This window comes from Pristiophorus japonicus, chromosome 4, assembly GCF_044704955.1.
Source record: "Pristiophorus japonicus isolate sPriJap1 chromosome 4, sPriJap1.hap1, whole genome shotgun sequence".
NCBI classification, from domain to species: domain Eukaryota; kingdom Metazoa; phylum Chordata; class Chondrichthyes; family Pristiophoridae; genus Pristiophorus; species Pristiophorus japonicus.
In genome coordinates this window covers 160,485,212-160,507,242 of record NC_091980.1, presented here as the reverse complement: position 1 = coordinate 160,507,242, position 22,031 = coordinate 160,485,212, and the positions used below count along the sequence as shown (strand labels likewise).

Here is a 22,031-nt window from a genome sequence, read left to right as displayed (position 1 = left end):
AACATGGAAATTTTACTGAAGTCGGTCCTGCACACCGTGGCCTTCCAGGACGACATCTTGGTCACAGGTCGGAACACAGTCGAGCACCTGCAGAACCTGGAGGAGGGTCTTAGTCGACTCAACCGCGTGAGGCTCAGGTTAAAACGCTCGAAGTATGTTTTCCCGGCACCTGAAGTGGAGTTCTTGGGAAGGAGGATTGCGGCAGACGGCATCAGGCCCACCAACATGAAGACAGAGGCAATCGAGAACGCATCGAAGCTGCAGAACTTAATGGAGCTGCGGTCGTTTCTGGGATTCTTGAACTACTTTGGTAACTTCTTACCGGGTCTCAGCACACTGCTAGAACCATGACATGTCTTACTATGAAAACGGGGCGAATGGGTTTGGGGAAAAAAACCAAGAAAATGCCTTTGTAAAAGCGAGAAAATCGTTATGCTCATATGGTGTCGGGTGTGTATTGCAACAAGCTAATGATTTCAGGAAACTGCAACCGGTTGCTTATGTATCCAGGAGTCTATCTAAGGCTGAGAGAGCCTACATCATGATTGAAAAAGAAGCATTAGCGTGTGTCAGTGGGGTAAAGAAAATGCATCAATACCTGTTTGGGCTAAAATTCGAATTGGAAACTGACCATAAGCCACTCATATCCCTGTTTTCCGAGAGTAAAGGGATAAATACCAATGCATCGGCCCACATCCAGAGATGGGCACTCACGTTGTCCGCATACAACTACACCATCCATCACAGGCCAGGCACAGAAAACTGCGCTGATGCTCTCAGAAGGCTGCCATTGCCCACTATGGAGGTGGAAATGGCGCAGCCCGCAGATCTAGCCATGGTTATGGAAGCATTTGAGAGTGAGCAATCACCCGTCACTGCCCGGCAGATCAAAACCTGGACAAGCCAGGACCCCTTATTATCTCTAGTCAAAAGCTGTGTGCTTCACAGCAGCTGGTCCAGTGTCCCAGTGGAAATGCAAGAAGAGATAAAGCCGTTCCAGCGGGGCAAAGATGAAATGTCTATATAGGCAGGCTACCTTCTGTGGGGCAATCGAGTAATGGTCCCCAAGAAGGCCAGATACACCTTCATCCATGACCTCCACAGTACCCACCCAGGCATCGTAATGATGAAAACGATAGCCAGATCCCACGTGTGGTTGCCCGGTATCGATGCGGACTTAGAGTCCTGCGTTCACAGATGTAATACATGCTCGCAGTAAAGCAATGTATCCAGGGAGGTGCCGCTAAGTTTATGGTCTTGGCCCTCCAAACCGTGGTCTAGGGTACACATCGACTATGCAGGCCGGTCTTGGGTAAAATGTTCCTTGTGTTTGTAGACGTAATACTCAAAGTGGATTGAATGTGAGATAATGTCGGCTAGCACGTCCACTGCCACTACTGAAAGCCTGCGGGCCATGTTTGCCACTCACGGCTTACCCAATGTCCTGGTGAGCAACAATGGGCCATGTTTTACCAGTGCTGAGTTCAAAGAATTCATGAACGTAACAGGATCAAACATGTCATATCTGCCCCGTTTAAACCAGCGTCCAATGGTCAGGCAGAGAGAGCAGTGCAAACCATCAAGCAAGACTTGAAGAGGGTAACTGAAGGCTGACTGCAGACTCACCTATCCCGAGTCCTGCTTAGCCACTGCACGAGACCTCACTCACTCACTGGGATCCCACCTGCTGAACTGCTCATGAAAAGAACACTTAAGACAAGGCTTTCATTAGTTCACCCTGATCTACATGAACAGGTAGAGAGCAGGCGGCTTCAACAAAGTGCATACCATGATAGCGCAAATGTGTCATGCGAGATTGAAATCAATGATCCTGTATTTGTATTAAATTATGGACAAGGTCCCAAGTGGCTTCCCGGCACTGTCGTGGCCAAAGAGGGGAGCAGGGTGTTTCGGGTCAAACTTTCAAATGGACTCATTCACTGGAAACACTTGGACCAAATCAAACTCAGATTCACGGACTATCCTGAGCAACACACCTTGGACCCTACCTTTTTTGATCCCCCAACATACACACCAGTGGCAACCGGCACCACAGTTGATCACGAAGCAGAACCCATCATCCACACCAGCCCTACAGGGCCCAACACACCAGGCAGCCCAGCAAGGCCAGCTGCACAGCAGCCCAGCAAGGGCCCAACAAATGATTCAACAATACCAGCTTTCACACCGAGATGATCAACCAGGGCAAGAAGGGCACCAGATCGACTCATTTGTAAATAGTTACAGTATTAACTTTGCGGGGGGGTGGAGTGTTGTTATATATGTGGACTTGTATTTACTCTGTACAGCCACCAGAGGGCTCATCCCCTGGAGTCCCAAAGGATCCCATAATCTCTTGGGAGTACAGGTATTTAAGGAGGCTTTACAGGTTGGAGAGGCACTCTGGAGACCTGCAATAAAAGACTAAGGTCACACTTTACTTTGTGCTCACAGTGTTCAGTCTGACTCTTTCTCCATACACAACAAATATGATCATGGCTGATCATGCAACTTCAGTATCCCATTTCTGCTTTCTCCATACTCCTTGATCCCTTTAGTCATAAGGGCCACATCGAACTCCCTTTTGAATATATCTAACAAACTGGCCTCAACAACTTTCTATGATAGAGAATTCCACAGGTTCACAACTCTCTGAGTGAAGAAGTTTCTCCTCATCTCAGTCCTAAATGGCTTACTCCTTATCCTTAGCATGTGACCCCTGGTTCTGGACTTCCCCAACATCGGGAACATTCTTCCCACATCTAACCTGTCCAATCCCGTCAGAATTTTATATGTTTCTATGAGATCCCCTTTCATTCTTCTAAATTCCAGTCAATGTAAGCCTAGTCGATCCAGTCTTGCTTCATATGTCAGTCCTGCCATCCCGGGAATCAGTCTGGTGAACCTTCGTTGCATTCCCTCAATAGCAAGGACGTCCTTCCTCAGATTAGGAGACCAAAACTGTACACAATATTCAAGGTGTGGCCTCACCAAGGCCCTGTACAACTGCAGTAAGACCTCCCTGCTCCTATACTCAAATACTTTTGCTATGAAGGCCAACATGCCATTTCCCTTCTTCACCGCCTGCTGTACCTGCATGCCAACTTTCAATGACTGATGTACCATGACACCCCGGTCTCGTTGCACCTCCCCTTTTCCTAATCTGTCACCATTCAAATAATATTCTGCCTTCATGTTTCTGTCACCAAAGTGGATAACATCATATTTATCTACATTATACTGCATCTGCCATGCATTTGCCCACTCACCTCACCTGTCCCAAGTCACCCTGCAGCCTCTTGGCATCCTCCTCACAGCTCAAACTGCCACCCAGCTTAGTGTCATCAGCAAACTTGGAGATATTACATTCAATTCCTTCGTCTAAATCATTAATGTATATTGTAAATAGCTGGGGTCCCAGCACTGAACCTTGTGGTACCCCACGAGTCACTGCCTGCCATTCTGAAAAGTACCCGTTTATTCCTACTCTTTGCTTCCTGTCTGACAACCAGTTCTCTATCCACATCAATATATTACTCCCAATACCATGTGCTTTAATTTTGCACACTAATCTCTTCTGTGGGACCTTGTCAAAAGCCTTTTGAAAACCAAATACACCATATCCACTGGTTCTCCCTTGTCCACTCTACTAGTTACATCCTCAAAAAATTCTATAAGATTCATCAAGCATGATTTCCCTTTCATAAATCCATGCTGACTTGGACTGATCCTGTCATTGCTTTCCAAATGCGCTGCTATTACATCTTTAATAATTGATTCCAACATTTTCCCCACTACCGATGTCAGGCTAACTGATCTATAATTCCCTGTTTTCTCTCTCCCTCCTTTTTAAAAAGTGGGGTTACATTAGCTACCCTCCAATCCATAGGAACTGATTCAGAGTCTATAGAATGTTGTAAAATGACCATCAATGCATCCACTATTTCTCAGGCCACTTCCTTCAGTACTCTGGGATGCAGACTATCAGGCCCTGGGGATTTATCGGCCTTCAATCCCATCAATTTCGTGAACACAATTTCCTGACTAATAAGGATTTCCTTCAGCTCCTCCTTTTTGCTAAACCCTCGGTCCCCTAATATTTCCAGAAGGTTATTTGTGTCTTCCTTAGTGAAGACAGAACCAAAGTACTTGTTCAATTGGTCTGTCATTTATTTGTTCCCCATTATAAATTCATCTGATTCTGACTGCAAGGGACCTATATTTGTCTTCACTAATCTTTTACTCTTCCCATATCTATAGAAGCTTTTGCAGTCAGTTTTTATGTTCCCTGCAAGCTTACTCTCATGCTCTATTTTCCCCCTCCTAATTAAACCCATTGACCTCCTAAGCTGAATTCTAAATTTCCCTCAGTCCTCAGGTTTGCTGCTTTTTCTGGTCAATTTATATGCCTCTTCCTTGGATTTAACACTATCCCTAATTTCCCTTGTTAGCCACAGTTGAGCCACCTTCCCCATTTTATTTTTACTCCAGACAGGGATGTACAATTGCTGAAGTTCATCCATGTGATCTTTAAATGTCTGCCATTGTCTATCCACCATCAACCTTTTAAGTATCATTCGCCAGTTTATCCGAGCCAATTCACGTCTCATGCCATCGAAGTTACCTTTCTCTAAGTTCAGGACCCTAGTCCCTGAATTAACTGTGTCACTATCCATCTTAATGAAGAATTCTACCATATTATGGTCACTCTTCCCCAAGGGGCCTCGCACAACAAGATTGCTAATTAATCCTCTCTCATTACACAACACCCAGTCTAGGATGGCCAGCTCTCTCGTTGGTCCCTCGAGATATTGGTCTAGAAATCCATCCCTAATACACTCCATGATATTCTCTGCCACCATATTGCTACCAGTTTGGTTAGCCCAATCTATATGTAGATTAAAGTCACCCATGATAACTGCTGTACCTTTATTGCATGCATCCCTAATTTCCTGTCTGATGCCATCCCCAACCTCACTACTACTGTTTGGTGGTCTGTACACAACTCCCACTAGCGTTTTCTGCCCTTTGATGTTGCGCAGCTCTACCCATACAGATTCCACATCATCCATCTAATGTCCTTCCTTACTATTGCATTAATCTCCTCTTTAGCCAGCAACGCTACCCCTCCTCCTTTTTGTTTCTGTCTATCCTTTCTGAATATTGAATACCCCTGGATGTTGACTTCCCAGCCTTGGTCACCCTAGAGCCATGTCTCCATAATCCCAATTACATCATATCCGTTAACTGCTGTCTGCGCAGTTAATTCATCGACCTTATTATGACTGCTCCTCGCATTGAGACTCAGAGCCTTCAGGCTTGTCTTTTTAACACACTTTGCCCCTTTAGAATTTTGCTGTAATGTGGCCCTTTTGATTTTTGCCTTTGATTTCTCTGCCCTCCACTTTTCCTCATCTCTTTTCTACCTTTTGCTTCTGCCCCCATTTTACTTCCCTCTGTCTCCCTGCATAGATTCCCATTCTCCTGCCATATTAGTTTAAATCCTCCCCAAGAGAACTAGCAAGCTCTCCAAGTACATCAGTTCGAGTCCTGCCCAGGTGCAGACCGTTCGGTTTGTACTGGTCCCACCTCCCCCAGAACCAGTTCCAATGTCCCAGGAATTTGAATCCCTCCCTCTTGCACCATTCCTCAAGCCACGTATTCATCTTAACTATCCTGCTATTTCTACTCTGACTCTACTAGCACGTGGCACTGTTGAGGTCCTACTTTTTAATTTAACTCCTAGCTGCCTAAGTTCAGCTTGTAGGACCTCATCCCATTTTTTACCTATATCGTTGGTGCCTATATGTACCACGATAACTGGCTGCTCACCCTCCCCCTCCAGAATGCCATGCAGCCGCTCCGAGACATCCTTGACCCTTGCACCAGGGAGGCAATGTACCATCCTGGAGTCTCGATTGTGGCCGCAGAAATGCCTATCTATTCCCCTTACAATAGAATCTCCTACCACTATAGCTCTCCCACTCTTTTTCCCGCCCTCCTGTGCAGCAGAGCTGCCCATGGTGCCCTGAACTTGGCTGCTGCTGCCTTCCCCTGATGAGCCATCTCCCCCAACAGTACCCAAAGCAGTATATCTATTTTGGAGGGAGATGACCGCAGGGGACCCCTGCACTACCTTCATACTCCTGCGCTGCCTGATGGTCACCCATTCCCTATTTGCCTTTGTAACCTTTACCTGCAGTATGAGCAACTCACTAAACATGCTATTCACGACATCCTCAGCATTGCAGATGCTCCAGAGTGAATCCATGCGCAGCTCCAGTGCCGCAATGTGATCTGTCAGGAGCTGCAGATGGACACACTTCCTGCACACATAGTAGTCAGGGACACTGGAAGTGTTCCTGATTTCCCACATAGCACAGGAGGAGCATGACATAGGTCTGGGGTCTCCTGCCATGATTTAACCATTAAATTAACTTAATTTGGCAACAATGCTAAAGGTTTCTTACTGATAAGAAAAAGAAAAAAGATAAAGAAAAAGAAAAACTACTCACCAATCAACCAGCCAGTCACTTACCCGCTTGGCTGTGATGTCACTCTTAAATTTCTTTTTACTTCTTTGTTTTATCTTCGGCCTCGATCTCCCGCTCCTGAACTGCTGCTCCTCCTCCCAAACTCTGCGCCCTTTTATCAGGGCCTCGATCTCCCAGCGTGCCTTGCTCCTCTGACTCCCCACACCCTTTTATCAGGGCCTCACTCTCCCGATCTTCAGACTGATACATGGAGAGAGTAAGACAGAGAGAGGGAGAGACAAAAGGAGAGAGAAAGACAGAGAGATATAGACAAATGCAGAGAGCTCGAGAGAGGGAGAGAAAGAGAATGACAGGCAGAGAGAGAGGCAGATAGTGAGGTAGGCAGAGAGAGGGTGAGAGCCAAAGAGAGAGAAAGAATGGGAGATCAAGGTATAGTTAGAATAGAGAGAGAGAGACAGAGAATGGGAGCAAAGTAGACAGAGCGAGAGAAGAGGAGATAGACAACATGAAAGTGATAGACAGAGTAATAGATATAGAGGGAGAGAGAGACAAAGAGATGCAGAGTGGGACAGAGAGTGAAGGGAGAGACATGGAGAGAGAGACAGAGATAGTGAGACAGAGGGAGAGAGGCAGAGAGAGAGCTGTAATATCTTCTTTATGGCATCATAAACACATACTTTATAAGATGGAACTTGTCAGGTGACCTGTCACCTGATGCCTTTATTGCATTTGCAACAATGGCTGCATTACCACAGTAATCCACTAGGTGGAGCAGTAACCCACTAGATGGAGCTATATATTACACTTCTCCCTCCTTAATGAAGAAGTAATTAAAACAAAATAATCATCATACTTAAGTTACATGGTTATACATAACAAAAGATATTGTCTTATTTTGCCATATTTACAAATCAAACTTAACCACTTGTTTTCTGTTTCAAAGAGGATACCTTTGCTCTCGAACAGAACCTTCCAAACATGGTGTCGAACTTAGACTCATTCCAGCTTGAGTGTGAGGAAAGTTTTCCTCCAAGGGATACCCTTGATCGACATTTGAACTCTCTACAACTTCAGACTGTTTGTCTGCCCGACTCAGACTCAGACTTAAATTCTGATTTTCTCTTGGACTTGTTTCTATTACATTTGATGCAGGATATGCTACTGATACTATACTTGTAATAAGACCATCTGATGAGTCAGAAATAATCGAATCATTCCAACTTCCAACTCCTTCCACATCTGTAGGTAAAATATGATCAATGTGAACAAACCTATATCACATATCACCGTTCTTCCTGGTAACCACTTTAACCATTTATAATGATGATTCTTCACTCTGACCTTCTGATTTAATTTCACACTTCTCTCTCTTACTCGACCTCCACCATGATTCTCTTTCTGTCTTAATTGTTTCTCTTCTACTGACTGTGCCTAGTTTGGTTTTAATAACGAAAACCTGGTTCGTGGCTTTCGTTTGAGAAACAACTCTGCAGGTGTTCTATCAGTAGTTGTATGAGGAGTATTATGATTATTAATCATAAAATTTACCAATTTGTGATCCAATGACAACTGTCATTTCTTTGGATTTGGATCCAACAGTTGCTTGATGAGGGCACGGTTTATAATTTGTACTGTGCACTCTGCTGCACCATCTGCACCGTGGAACCTTGGTATGTTACACATCATTTTTGCTCATGAACTGTGCAAATTCTTCTGAACAAAATTGTGTCCATTATCAGAGACAATCTCTTCTGGGAGGCCATATGAAGAAAATAATCTTCGCAAGTTGTATAGTGTTTTACTTATTGTTATTTTCCGCATTGGAAACACCTCTACCCATTTCAAATGGCTATCAATCACAATGAACAATTGCTGTCCTTCTAAAGATATGTAACCTTTGCCACACCCTTGGAGGCCATTTACATGGCTGTAATTATACTGATGGAAGTTTCTTGCTTACCGATTGACATGTTGTATAGTGACTAATGATGTACTCTATATCTTTATCTAGACCTGACCATCATAAGTAACTGCTTGCAAAGTTCTTGGTCAAGCACATTCCCAGGTGCTGGTCATGAAGATCTCCTAATAATTTGGACCTGAATTTATTTGGTATAACCACCCTTGAACCCCACATGATATAATCTTTATCCACAGACAATTTATTCCTATGAATGAAGAATGGATGAATATCTTTCTCTGATACCTGGTTTAGCCAGCCATTTGTGATGTAATCATAGACCTTTGCCATAACTGGGTCACGTTTGGTTACTCTACCAATCTCTTCAGCTGTGACTGGCAGTTCATCAATGTATGAAAAATAGAACACTTCTTCCCTACTGTGTCTAACTTGTGATGGGGATGACAACCTAGACATAGCATCAGCATTACTGTGATCAGCTGATTATCTGTATTCAATATCATACATATATGCTGACAAAAACAAAGCCCATCTCTGCATTCAGGCTGCAGCTAAGGTTGGAACTGGGGACTTTGGATGGAGCATTGCTGCCAGTGGCTTATGGTCTGTAACGATGGTAAACTTACGACCATACAAGTATTTGTGGAACTTCTTGACCCTAAAAATTAATGCCATAGCTTCCCTTTCAATCTGTGCATAATTACGCTCACTGGCACTGAGAGTGCGTGAAGTAAAAGCAATTGGTCTCTCTCCTCACTATGTAGTGCATGAGAGATCACTGTCCCAACACTATATGGAGAGGCATCACATGCTAGCTTGATCTCCTTAGATACGTCATAGGGAACTAACATGGTGCTCTCTACCAACTGGCTTTTACATTCTTTGAATGCTGTGTCACATTCTTCTGACCACTTCCAATGGACCTGTTTTTTCAACAGCTGTCAGTGGATGTAACACTATAGCCAAATTTGGTAGGAACTTCCCATAATAGTTCAAAAGACCCAAAAATGATCGAAGTTCAGTGACATTCTTGGGAGTGGGTGCAGTTCTGATTGCATCCAGCTTTCCCTTGGTTGGATGTAAACCATCTTTGTCTACGCTGTGCCCTGAGTTTTGAAATAACTCACTCTTGGGAGCAGTCACTCGTACTCTGTGCTTCTCTAACAATTTGAGCACTTCATTCAATACGTTATTATGGATTTGACTGTTTGGTGCTGAAATGAGTATGTCATCTAAATAACATACTACTCCTTCAATGCAGAATCTGGCTCATCACCCCTTGGAATATGGCAGGGTTAGAAGAAACTCCAAATGGTATCCTATTAAATTGACATAGGCCGAGATGAGTATTTATAGTCAAGCATGACTTGGACTCCTCATCTAGTTCAAGTTGTAAGTAGGCATTTGTAAGATCCAACTTTGAGAAGATCTGACCACCTGTCAGCGTTGTGAACACATCTTCTACATTTGGCAATGTATTGAGGGGATTACCCTCTAGAACTCGGTTTATGGTTACTTTATAATCACCACACAACCTTATCTTACCATCTGACTTAGGTACAACACAATGGGTGTAATCTAATTACATAGATCTATCTTAGAGATAATGTTCTCAGTCTATAGTCTTTTGTGTTCTTGCTCAACTCTCTCCTTGAGTGCATATGGTATGGGACGTGGCTTGCAGTAAACTGGTTTAGCATCCTTTAGTACCCTGACTCTCACCTTGAATCGGACTGCCTGTTTCACATAACACCTTCGGATACTTCTTGATGACATCATCCCTCGATGTAAATCTCGTTTCAACACGAAAAACCTGATTCCAATCCAGCTTCAGTGATCCCAACCAATTTCTACCTAGTAAGGCAGGCTTGTCTCCTAAGAGAGGTAAGCTCTGAAATTGATCCTTATATTTCACCAGTACAGTGATACGTCCTACTACAGGAATGTTCTCTCCTGAATGCCTCGCAGCTCTAACTTCGACTTTTCCAGTGGAAAATCACTCAACTTGTCGAGATATAGCGATTCCGGTACTACGCTCACGAATGCACCAGTCTTGATTTCCATGGGTATCCTGGTTCCTGCAACATCTACAAGGGAATCACTGTTAGATACCCTTGTGCTCCTGATGATGTGCATCTCTTCATCCTGTTGCTTTTCTTCCATGCGATGTAGTCTCTGGGGATTTCTACTTATAGCCATGAAAGTTGGTTTACTCTTCATTTGGTATGCCTTCGCAAGATGCCCAGTTTTCCTGCAGAAGAAACCCTCTGCCTTCACATATGGACAACTTTGAGGCACCGATAATATGACTTCAATGTATTGTTAACTTGGCTAGTTGCTGAGGTCGTGGGGCCAAACTTTCTTTTTCTTTCAACTTGCAGGCAATTCACCTCGGTTGTCTGATGACTGGAAATGGTTCAAAATTCTCAGGAGTATTCGTCGGCCATATCCATTGACATAGCTGTCTGACAAGTTAAATCAAAAGTCAAGTTTGGAGTTGTCAACAATTTTCTTTTGATTGCTTCATTTTTCATCCCACAAACAAAACGGTCATGCAATGCCTGAAAGTTTCCGAAATGACAGTGAATGGATAGCTTTTTTAATGCTACAATGTACCCATTGATATTCTCATTGGTTAATTAATCTTGCATTCCGAAATGATAACTTTCAGCAATTTCCAGGGACTCAGGACTGTAGTGCTGTTCTAACTTGCATAGATTCTCCGTAAGTGATGTGTCCTTTGGCTTGAAGGGAACAAGCAAATTTTTCAGGGTTTCATACACCTTGGGGCCTGCTTCAGTTAGGAAAATACCCCGTTTTCTTTCTAACATCACCCGATTACGGTTTTCATCATCAGGGACTTTGATGATACTAGTTGCAGTCAAAGACATTTCTAGCCGATCCACATATGGTCCGAAAGTCTCACGATTGTGTTAAAACACACCAAAGTGCCCTATTATTCCCATAGGCGTGGTCATCTGGACTCTGGCAATTCGGACAAATGTGCTTGTAATTTACCTTAGATTCTTAGTTGTTCTGCAAACAAAGGACCTCTCTAGTCTCTGTTGTTTGGCTGGAATCAACCACCAACAAAAATTTCAGCTAAGCTATCCAGGAATCCGATCCTCTGTCGCCAATGTGATATCTTCCTTACGACATCATCAACACACACTTTACAAGATGGCCCTGAGCACATCTTGTCAGGTGACCTATCCCCTGATGCCTTTATTGTACATACAGCAATGGCTGCATTACCACAGTAGTCCACTAGATGCAGCAGTAGTCCACTCGGGCGAAATATATTACAAGAGTGAGAGAGAGGGAGACAGAGTGAGAGAGATATGGGGAGAGGGACAGAAAGAGTGAGAGTGAGAGAGAGAGAGAAACAGAGAGAAACAGAGACAGAGAGACAAAGAGGTAGAGAGACAGATGTCAAGGGAGAGACAAAGATGGAGAGGCAGAGCAAGACAGAGACAGAGAAAGAGAGACAGAGAGAGAGAGAGAGAAATGTTAGAGAGACAGAGAGAGCAAGAGACAGGGGAATACAGCGAGAGACAGATACAGATACAGAGAGATAGAGAGAGGGAAAAAAGGGGAGTTATAGACAGACAGAGAGAGAGGCAGAGACAGAGCGAGAGAGAGGGAGACAGAGCGAGAGAGAGGGACACAGAGAGGGAGAGGGAGAGGAAGACAGAGAGGGAGAGACAGACATGGATAGATCCAGTCGGAGAGAGACAGAGGGAGGGAAAGATGCATAATGGGAGTGAACAATGGAGACAGACATAGCGAGACTGCAAGAGAAATAGAAATAGTGTTAGAGCGAGGTGGAGCTAGAGTGGAAGGGACAGACAAGATGGAGGGACACAGAGATAGTGAGAGAGAGAGAGAAAGAAACACACACACACAACTGAGACTAGCGGGAAAGAGTGAGAGGGAGAGACAAAATGAGATAGAGACAAACAGATAAAGAGATTATGGGCAGAGAGACAGACAGACAGAAACAGAGAGGCAGAGCAAAGAGACTGAGGGATAGAAAGAGACAGAGAGAAATAGATAGGAGAGATAGATGGTGACAGAGATAGAGGAGAGATAGATGGAGATAGAGAGCAGCGATGATTAGATATAGATAGGGAGAGAGAGGGAGACAGAGATAGAGGAGAGATAGATGGAGATAGAGGAGAGATTATTAGATATAGATAGGGAGAGAGAGGGTGATGGCGATAGAGATGGAGATAGAGCGAGGAGAGATTATTCGATATAGATAGGGAGAGAGAGGGAGACAGAGATAGAGGAGAGATAGATGAGGACAGACAGAAGCGATGAGAGAAGCAGATTATAGACAGAGGGTGATGTGCCTCCATCTTGGTTCTGTAAATCCCTCTGTGCTTTGGGCCCTTTGAGCAGTTAATGATCCTTTGACAGAATGTCTTTAATACTGGGTGTAATCCCAAATCTCCAATAATAGCACAGAGCTGAACTGTTGACAGCTAAACAGAAACCACATTGGTAATTGGGTGGATTGTTCCAGGAGGAAAGTGGATTAATTTAAATACACTGCGACAACCGAGAGACTGAAACAGATCATCCCAGAGTGGAGTATTACTGAGAGTGGGAAGGTAATGATCATTGGGAGAGGCCCAGGCTCCATCCCTGGCCTTGCTGAGTGAGCTGATCGCATCCAGTGTGGTACTGAGCCCCACAACACAGAGCAGGAAAGGTCCAACCTCTATCGCCGGCCTTGCTGAGTGAGGTGGGTCTGAGCTCTACACACACATCTCGGGACAGTGTAGAGGGAGCTTTACTCTGTATTTAACTCATGCTGTACCTGCCCTGGGAATGTTTGATGGGACAGTGTAGAGGGAGCTTTACTCTCTATCTAATCCATGCTGCACCTGCCCTGGGAGTGTTTGATGGGACAGTATAAAGAGAGCTTCACTCTGTATCTAACCCGTGCTGTACCTGCCCTGGGAGTATTTGATGGGACAGTGTAGAGGGAGCTTTACTCTGTATCTAACCCCTGCCATGGGAACAGTTTAACCGAAGATGATTGCTATTCCCCACGTCTCACATTCCTGAGCATTATACTCAGTGACAGTGTTGATATTGGTCAATATTGTTATTATAAAACCCTTTCTGTTCACTCCAAAAGATTCTCTCTCTCACTGGGGTCCGGTTTCCTTGGGCAGTTACTTCAAGTGTTAGTACTGATCTTTGCTATTGAACCCTGCATGACATCACGGTCAATCCCTATCGTGATCTCCCTCAACAGGTCCCAGCCATCAATTCTCCCCGGCCACTCTGTGAGTCTGATCCCCATTGTTTGGGCCCTATTTGACCCTGAGCTGAGCTTCCAACCCCATGTCCTCTCCATTAGCAAGACTGCTTATTTCTCGTTCCATAACATCACTCATCTCCGCCCCTGCCTCAACTCATCTTCTGCTGAAATCCACATCCATGTCTAGACATGCTACCCTGAGAACAAATACATAGAAGTGAAATACTCGAAATAACATCCATAATTTTTAATTCAGTGATTGAATTCTGGTGATGCCTATGATCAGGATGGGGAGTCATACTCCGCTAAACAAATTACATAGAATGTACAACACAGCAACAGGCCATTCGACTCAACTGCTCTATGCCCGCATTTATGCTCCACACCGCCTCCTGTCACCCCTCTTCATCTAACCCTATCAGTATAACCTTCTATTCCTTTCACCCTCATGGTTTTATCTAGCTGCCCCTTAAATATATCAATCTATTCATCTCAACCACTCCCTGTGGTAGCGAGTTCCGCATTCTCACCACTCTCTGGGTAAAGAGGTTTCTCCTGAATTCCCCATTGGATATATCAGTGACTATCTTATATTCATGGCCCCTATTTTTGGTCTCATAATTATTTCCTAATTCAGTTTGTTTAAACTCTATGTATAAAATTGCCAACACCCCTTGTCTCACCAGCCCATTGTGTTTGCTGTTCCGATGTCGCCTTTATCAGAGTTTAAGGAACGATTAGAATCTGGCTCACAAACTGCAGAGCATCAATTCTCCACATGAGACAAGGACTCAATGGCTTCTATTATCACAGAATCATGGAATTATACAGCACAGAAAGAGGCCATTCAGTCCCTCGAGCCTGTGCCGGCTCTGTGAAAGAGCTATTCTATTAGTCCCACTCCCCTGTTCTTTTCACATAGCCCTTCAAATCCCTCCCTTCCAGTATTAATCCCATTCCCGTTTCAAAGTTATTATTGAATCTCCTTCTATCACGTTTGCAGGCAGTGCTTTGCAGATCATAACAATTTATTGCGTAAAACAAATTTTCCTCATCTTCCCTCTGGTTCTTTTTTTTAATATTCATTCTGGGATGTGGGCGTCGCTGGCAAGGCCAGCATTTACTAACCATCCCTAATTATCCTTGAGAAGATGGTGGTTAATTGCCTTCTTGAACTGGTGCAGTCCTTGTGGAGAAGGTACTCCCACAGTGCTGTTAGAGAGGGAGTTCCAGGATGTTGGCCCAGTGACAATGAAGGAACGGCAATATATTTCTAAGTTGGGATGGTGTGTGACTTGGCTTGTTAGCAAAATTAAAGTCCATGGGATAAAAGGGGCAGTGGCAGCCTGGATACAAAATTGGCAAAAGAGTCAGATGCAACTTGAGGAAAAGCTTTTTTATGCAACAAATGGTTCGGATTTAGAATGCACCACCTATCATGATGGGTAATATAGAATCAATAATGATCTTCTGAAGAAAATTGGATAAATACTTCAAGGAGGAAAAAATGAAGGGATACAGGGAAAGCGTATTCCAGATCATAACAACCCGATGCGTAAAACAAATTTTCCTCATCTTCCCTCTGGTTCTTTTGCCAATTATCTTAAATCCATGTCTTCTGGTTAGCATTCTGCTACTGGAAACAATTTCTCATTATTTACTCTATCCAAAACCCCTTGTAATTGTGAACACCTCTAATAAATATTCCCTTAACATTCTCTGCTCTGTGGAAAATCTCAGCTTCTCCAGTCTCTCCATATAACTGAAACCCCTCATCTCTTGTACCATTCCAATAAATCTCCTCTGCGCCTTCTCCAAGGCCTTGATTGACATCCATCATAAAGTGTGATGCCAAGAATTGGACACAATACTCCAGCTCAGGCCTTACCAGTGATTTATAAAGGTTTAGCATAACTTCCTTGCTTTTAGACCCTAAGGCCTCTATTTATAAAGCCAAAGATCCTGTCTGCATTTTTAACAGACTTATCAACTTGTCCTGCCCCCTTCAAATATTTATTTATGTAAATTCCCAGGTCTCTCTGTTCCTGCACCCATTTACATTTGTACCATTTAGTCTATATTGCCTTTCCTCATTTTTCCTCTCAAAATGTATCACTTTGCACTTCTCTGCATTAAATTTTACCTGGCATGTGTTGTCCATTTCACCAGACTGTCTATGTGATCATGGGGTCTGCTACGCACCTCATTGCTTACTACATTTCTGAGTTTCGTGTCATCTCCAAACTTTGAAATGATGCCCTTTATACATAAGTCCGGGCCATTAATTTCTATCAAAAAGAGCACTGGGCCTAATATCGACCCCTGGGGGACATCACTCTATACTTCCCTTCTGTCTGAAACACAACCATTCACCACTACTCGCTGTTATCTGTCCCACACAACCACTGCCCCTTCAATCCCATGGGATTCAGCTTTCCTATCAAGTCTATTAAGTGGCACTTTATCAAATGCCTTTTGAAAGTCCATATACTCAGCATCAACCACACTATGCTCATCAACCCTCTCCGTTACTTCATCAAAGAATTCAATCAAGTTTGTCAGACAGACTTTGACTATAAAATAATCTGTGCTGGTTGTCATTTATTAATCCAGTTTTTCCAAGTGGCAGATCATTTTGTCCCGGACTATGGCTTCTACAAGTTTCCCCACCACCAATGTTAAGCTGGCTGGCCTGTATTTACATGGTTTATCCCTCTCTCCTTTTTTAAACTGAATGTAACATTTATAATCCTCCAGTCCTCTGACACCACTCCCATATCCAAGGAGAAGTGAAAGATTCTGGCCAGAGTCTGCACTATTCCCACCATTCCTTCCCTCATCAACCCTCAAACTTCCCATCTGGATGGGGGAAATGTTCTAGTTTAATGTGGTACAAAATGTGTTGGATTGAAAGGGGTTAACTGAAGCTGTTCATTCAGTGACTGTAGTTAATGTCAAGTCTCCAACGGTAAACTGAAGTTGTTTGTTCAGTGACTGTAATTAATGTCAGTCTCCAAAGGTAAACTGAAGTTGTTTGTTCAGTGACTGTAATTAATGTCAGTCTCCATGGGCCCTAACTGTATCACTGCATGGTCTCCCTCTTCTATTAATAAGAGATTCCTTTCAATGTGTTATCCCACAGTGAGAGCATCACCTCAGCACTGACAGGGATCAGTGCACTGCTCCACTGAGAGGCAGTCAGAATCTGAGAACATGGATTGGAATGTTACAACAATGGACAAGAATTTCATGTGGGAGTTTGACTACCTTTCTGCAAGTTATGTTAAAATACCATTAGCATTTCAGGTAGAATTAGCTCTTCTGATTATTCAACACTATTACTATCCCGTCCTTGCTGCTTTTGGTGTTTCTGGTAAGTCTGTCTATCCAGCTAATCTAGTAACCATGTTTTACTACATTACTGTTCTTGTCATTTACTCTCCCCTTCTTGCTGCTGTTGTTGTTCCAGGTAAGTCTCTGTATCCAGCTATTAACTCCACAAACCAAGTTTAACTGCATTTCTGTTTTTGTTAATTACTTTCTCATCTTTTCAGCTGCTGGTGTCCCTGATAAGTCACTATATCCAATGATTGGATCTGTAAGCCATGTTGCATTATACTACTGTTCTTGTCATTTAAACCTTGGCAAGAGGAAAGCCATTGTCTTCGGTACCTGTCACAAACTCCATTCTCCAATGACTCAGTCCTCTCCCTTGCTAATGTCTGAGGCTGAACCAGACTGTTCGCAACCTCTGAGTCTGAGGTGAATTGTGATCCCATATCCTCAGAATCAGCAGTCCTCTCTACTGCCACCTCCATAATATCGCCTCAGCCATTCCATTTAGACTGAACTATGCCAATGCTCTCCTGGCTGACCTCCTATTACAAGCCTCCATAAACTCCAGCACATCCAAAGCTCTACTGCCCCTATCCTAACTCACACCAAGTCTCATCAGGTAAAAGGGATTAGAAAATGGAGTTCCTACAATGTGTACAGGACTCCTCTCTAACCCAACATGCAAAAGTCCAACAAGGGAGGATTCGCTATTGGATCTAGTAATGGCGAATGAACCAGAGCAGATAAGAGAAATAAAAGTAGGGGAACATCTCGGCAATAGTGACCATAATATAATAGGGCTTTAAACTAATTAGTGGGGGGAGGGTTCAGGTGAGCGGAAATGTAAAAATTCAAAGAATGAGGAGAAGGCAGGGTAGTACTGGGGGAAATGAAAACCAGAGCATGACAGGAAGGGACAGACTGTATAAACATAAAAGTGTATCAGAAAGTGGGGTCAAAGCAGGAAAAAAATGGTAAAAAATTTTTTAAGCTCTTTATCTGAATGCACGCAGCATTCGTAACAAAATAGATGAGTTGATGGCACAAACAGATACAAATGGGTATGATCTTACAGGTTGCAAGGTGACCAAGGCTGGGAACTAAATATTCAGGGGTATTTGACAAGTTGGAAGGACAGACAGAAAGGAAAAGGAGGTGGGTAGCTCTGTTAATAAAGGATGAGATCAATGCATTAGTGAGAAACGATATTGACTCAGAAGATCAAGGTGTTGAATCAGTTTGGGTGGAGATAAGGAATAATAAGGGGGAAAGTTGCTGGTGGGCGTAGTTTATTGGTCCCCTAACAGTAGCCACACTGTTGGATGGAGTATAAATCAAGAAATAATGGAGCTTGTAAAAAAGGAACGGCAATAATTATGGGTGGTGTTATCCTTCATATTGATTGGACAAAGCAAATTGGCCAGGCTAGCTTTGAAGAAGAGTTCACAGAGTGTAAACAGGATAGTTTCCTTCAACAGTATGTTGCGGTACCAACCAGGGAGCAGGCTATCTTAGATCTGGTACAGTGTAATGAGACAGGATGAATAAACGCTTGTAAAGGATCCTCTAGGAATGAGTGACCATAACATGGTTGAATTTCAAGTTCAGTTGTAGGGTGAGAAAGTTAGATCTCAAACCAGTATCCAAAGGAGATTAAAAAATATATGAAGGTAGAGTTGGCTAAGGTAGACTGGGAAAATAGATTAAAGTGTGGGACAGTTGATGAGCAGTGGCAGACAATTAGGAGATATTTCATAACTCTGAACAAAAATATATCCCAATGAGAAGGAAAGACTGTAAGAGAAGGGATAATCATCCGTGGCTAACTAAGGAAATAAAGGATGGTATCAAATTGAAAACAAGGACATACAAAGTGGCCAAGACTAGTGGGAGACCAGAAGATTGGGAAACTTTTAAAAGCCAGCAAAGAACGACTAATAAAGAGAGGGAAAATAGATTATGAAAGCAAACTAGCACAAAATATAAAAACAGATAGTAAGAGTTTCTACAAGTGCATAAAAAGGATAAGAGTGGCTAAAGTAAATGTTGGTCCCTTAGTGGAAGAGACTGGGGAATTAATAATGGGGAACAGGGGAATGGTAGAGACTTTGAACAAATATTTTGTATCGGTCTTCACGGTAGAAGACACTAAAAACATCCCAATAGTAGATCATCAAGGGGCTATAGGGGGATAGGAACATAATACAATCACTATCACTAAAAAAATAGTACTCGGTAAAATAATGGAACTAAAGGCAGACAAGTCCCCTGGACCAGATAGTTTGCATTCTATGGTCTTAAAAGAAGCAGCTGCAGAGATAGTGGATTCATTGGTTGTAATCTACCAAAGTTCCCTGAATTCTGGGGAGGTCCCAGCGCATTGGAAAACTGCAAATAAACCGCAAACATAACGCAAAAGTAGGCAGACAGAAAGCAGGAAACTATAGACCAGTTAGCCTCACGCCTGTCATTGGGAAAATGCTGGAGTCCATTATTAAGGAAGCAGTAGCAGAACATTTGGAAAAGCATGATTCAATCAAGCAGAGTCAGCATGGTTTTGTGAAAGGGAAATCATGTTTGACAAATTTGCTGGAGTTCTTTGAGGATGTAATGAGCAGGGTGGTTAAGGGGAAACCAATGGATATGGTGTATTTGGATTTCCAGAAGGCATTCAATAAGGTGCTACATAAAAGATACTGCACAAAATAAAAGTTCATGGGATTGGAGGATTAGCATTGATAGAGGATTGGCTAACTAACAAAAAACAGAGAGTCTGGATAAATGGGTTATTTTCCGATTGGAAACATGTAACTAGTAGGGTGCCGCAGGGAACATTGCCGGGGCCTCAACTATTTACTATCTATATTAATGACTTGGAAGAAGGGACCGAGTGTAATGGAGCTAAGTTTGCTGATGAGACAAAGATGGGTGGGAGAGCAAATTGTGAGGAGGGCACAAGAAATCTGCAAATGGATACGGGGCGAGACTTTCCACTGTTTTTGCATCGATACCGCCCACTTAATGTCCATTTTAATGCTGAGATGAGGTATAACGTCAAGATATCGCACATTTAGCAACAAAATGGAAACTAACGTCCATGTATCGCTCACTTTTGGCCAGCGTTACTTTCGGCAGTTAGTTAACGCCGAGAATTAATAATATCGCCCACTCACTTTTTTGCCGTAAAGATCAGAATGGGTGAAACTAACTCCCAGAATACCATTGAGCGTTACTTTCGGCACCTCGGTCACATATCACCGAAAATATCGCTTGCCGGAAAAAATGCAGAGGAAAAGTTGCTCTCACCTGAACTAAACCCAGCGGTATGGGGTTCGACAACGTGGATGCAGAGAGGATAATTGCACTCATAGGGGAAACTAAAACAAGGAGGCATAGTCTCAGAATAAGGGGCCACCCATTTAAAACTGAGATGAGGAGGAATTTCTTCTCTCAGATGATTGTAAATCTGTGGAATTCTCTGCCCCAGAAAGCTGTGGAGGCTGGATCATTGAATATATTTAAAGCAGAGATAGACAGATTTTTGAGCGATAAGGGAATAAAGGGTTATGGGGAGCGGGCAGGGAAGTGGAGCTGAGTCCATGATCAGATCAGCCATGATCTTCTTAAATGGCAGAGCAGGCTCGAGGGGCCAAATGGCCTACTCCTGCTCCTATTTCTTATGTTCTTATATGCTTTAAGATGATAATTGAGAAGGACGAAAAAGCAGGGTTATAGATTGGAAAAATATTGATTTTGAGGAGCTGTGAATAGAACTTGGGAAAGTAAAATGGGCAACAATATTGGCAAAAAAAACAATGTCGAACAACAATGGGAATCATTTAAAATGATTTTCAACAGAGTGCAGGAAAAATATATGCCGCTAAAAGGAAAGAACAAACAAACTAATGAGACTCCATGGAAGCATAACGACGAAAGGGAACAATTGAGGGTAAGGAAAGAGGCATACATTAAGTACATAGACAGCAGGGGAATGCATGATAAGGGAGAATATGAAAAGATTAGGAGAGAAGTCAAAAATAAACAATTAGGAAGGCAAAGAGGAACAGTGAAATTAAAGTAACAAGGAACAAAAAACAAAATAGTAAAATATTTTACAGGCATATCAATAAAAAAGGAAGGTTGGGATGGGAATAGGGCCATTAAGGGATAGACAAGATATTACCAGGAGTAACGATAGAGAGATGGCAGAAATATTGAATCATTATTTTGCCAGGGAGATAGAATAGCTGGACATGACATTGGATGATGAGATTAGTAATGAGATAAATACATTTAAAATAAAAAGAGGGGATATATTGAATAAACTAATCAAACTCAAAGAGGATAAATCCCTGGTCCGGATGGATTGCATCCACATATTTTTAAATAATTTCGGGAAGAGGTAGCAGAGGTATTACTACACACATTTAATAACTTGTTAGAAAAAGGTATAGTACCAGAGGACTGGCGGATAGCTAATGTAATACCTCTATTTAAGAAGAGATAGAGAACATGTCCAAGGAATTACAGACCAGTCAGCTTAAAATCAGTGGAAGGAAAAATAATCGAATCCCTACTAAAGGAGAAAATAGAAGAACATCTAGAAACCAAAAATATAATAATGAATAGTCAGCATGCATTTCAAAAGGGAAAGTCTTGCTTGACCAACCTCATTGAATTGTTTTCAAGAGGTAACAGAGCGAATGGACAATGGCAGTGCAGTACACGTAATTTATCTAGATTTTCAAAAGGCCTTCGATATGGTACCCCATAATAGACTTAAGAACCAGGTCAGAGAATGTGCAGTCAGGGTACAAGTAGCAGAGTGGATAGCTAGCTGGCTTCAAGACAGAGAGCACAGAGTATGGCTATTCACAGTGGCAGAATGTGGGTAGTGGTGTTCCACAGGGTCAGTGCTGGGACCACTGTTGGTCACAACTGATATAAACAATTTAGACTTTGGAATCAAAAACACAATTTCTAAATTTGCGGATGATACCAAATT

General features: G+C 42.9%; 1 protein-coding gene across 1 annotated transcript in view; it reads left to right on the top strand.

The window, feature by feature from the left end:
- The first annotated feature begins 225 nt into the window (after positions 1-225).
- Positions 226-22,031, top strand: part of LOC139262708 (probable G-protein coupled receptor 139) — a 38,796-nt gene continuing 16,990 nt past the window's right edge. The window contains exon 1 of the mRNA XM_070877860.1: positions 226-310. Coding sequence (XP_070733961.1) covers positions 226-310 — 85 coding nt within the window. The remainder of the gene's footprint in view (positions 311-22,031) is intronic.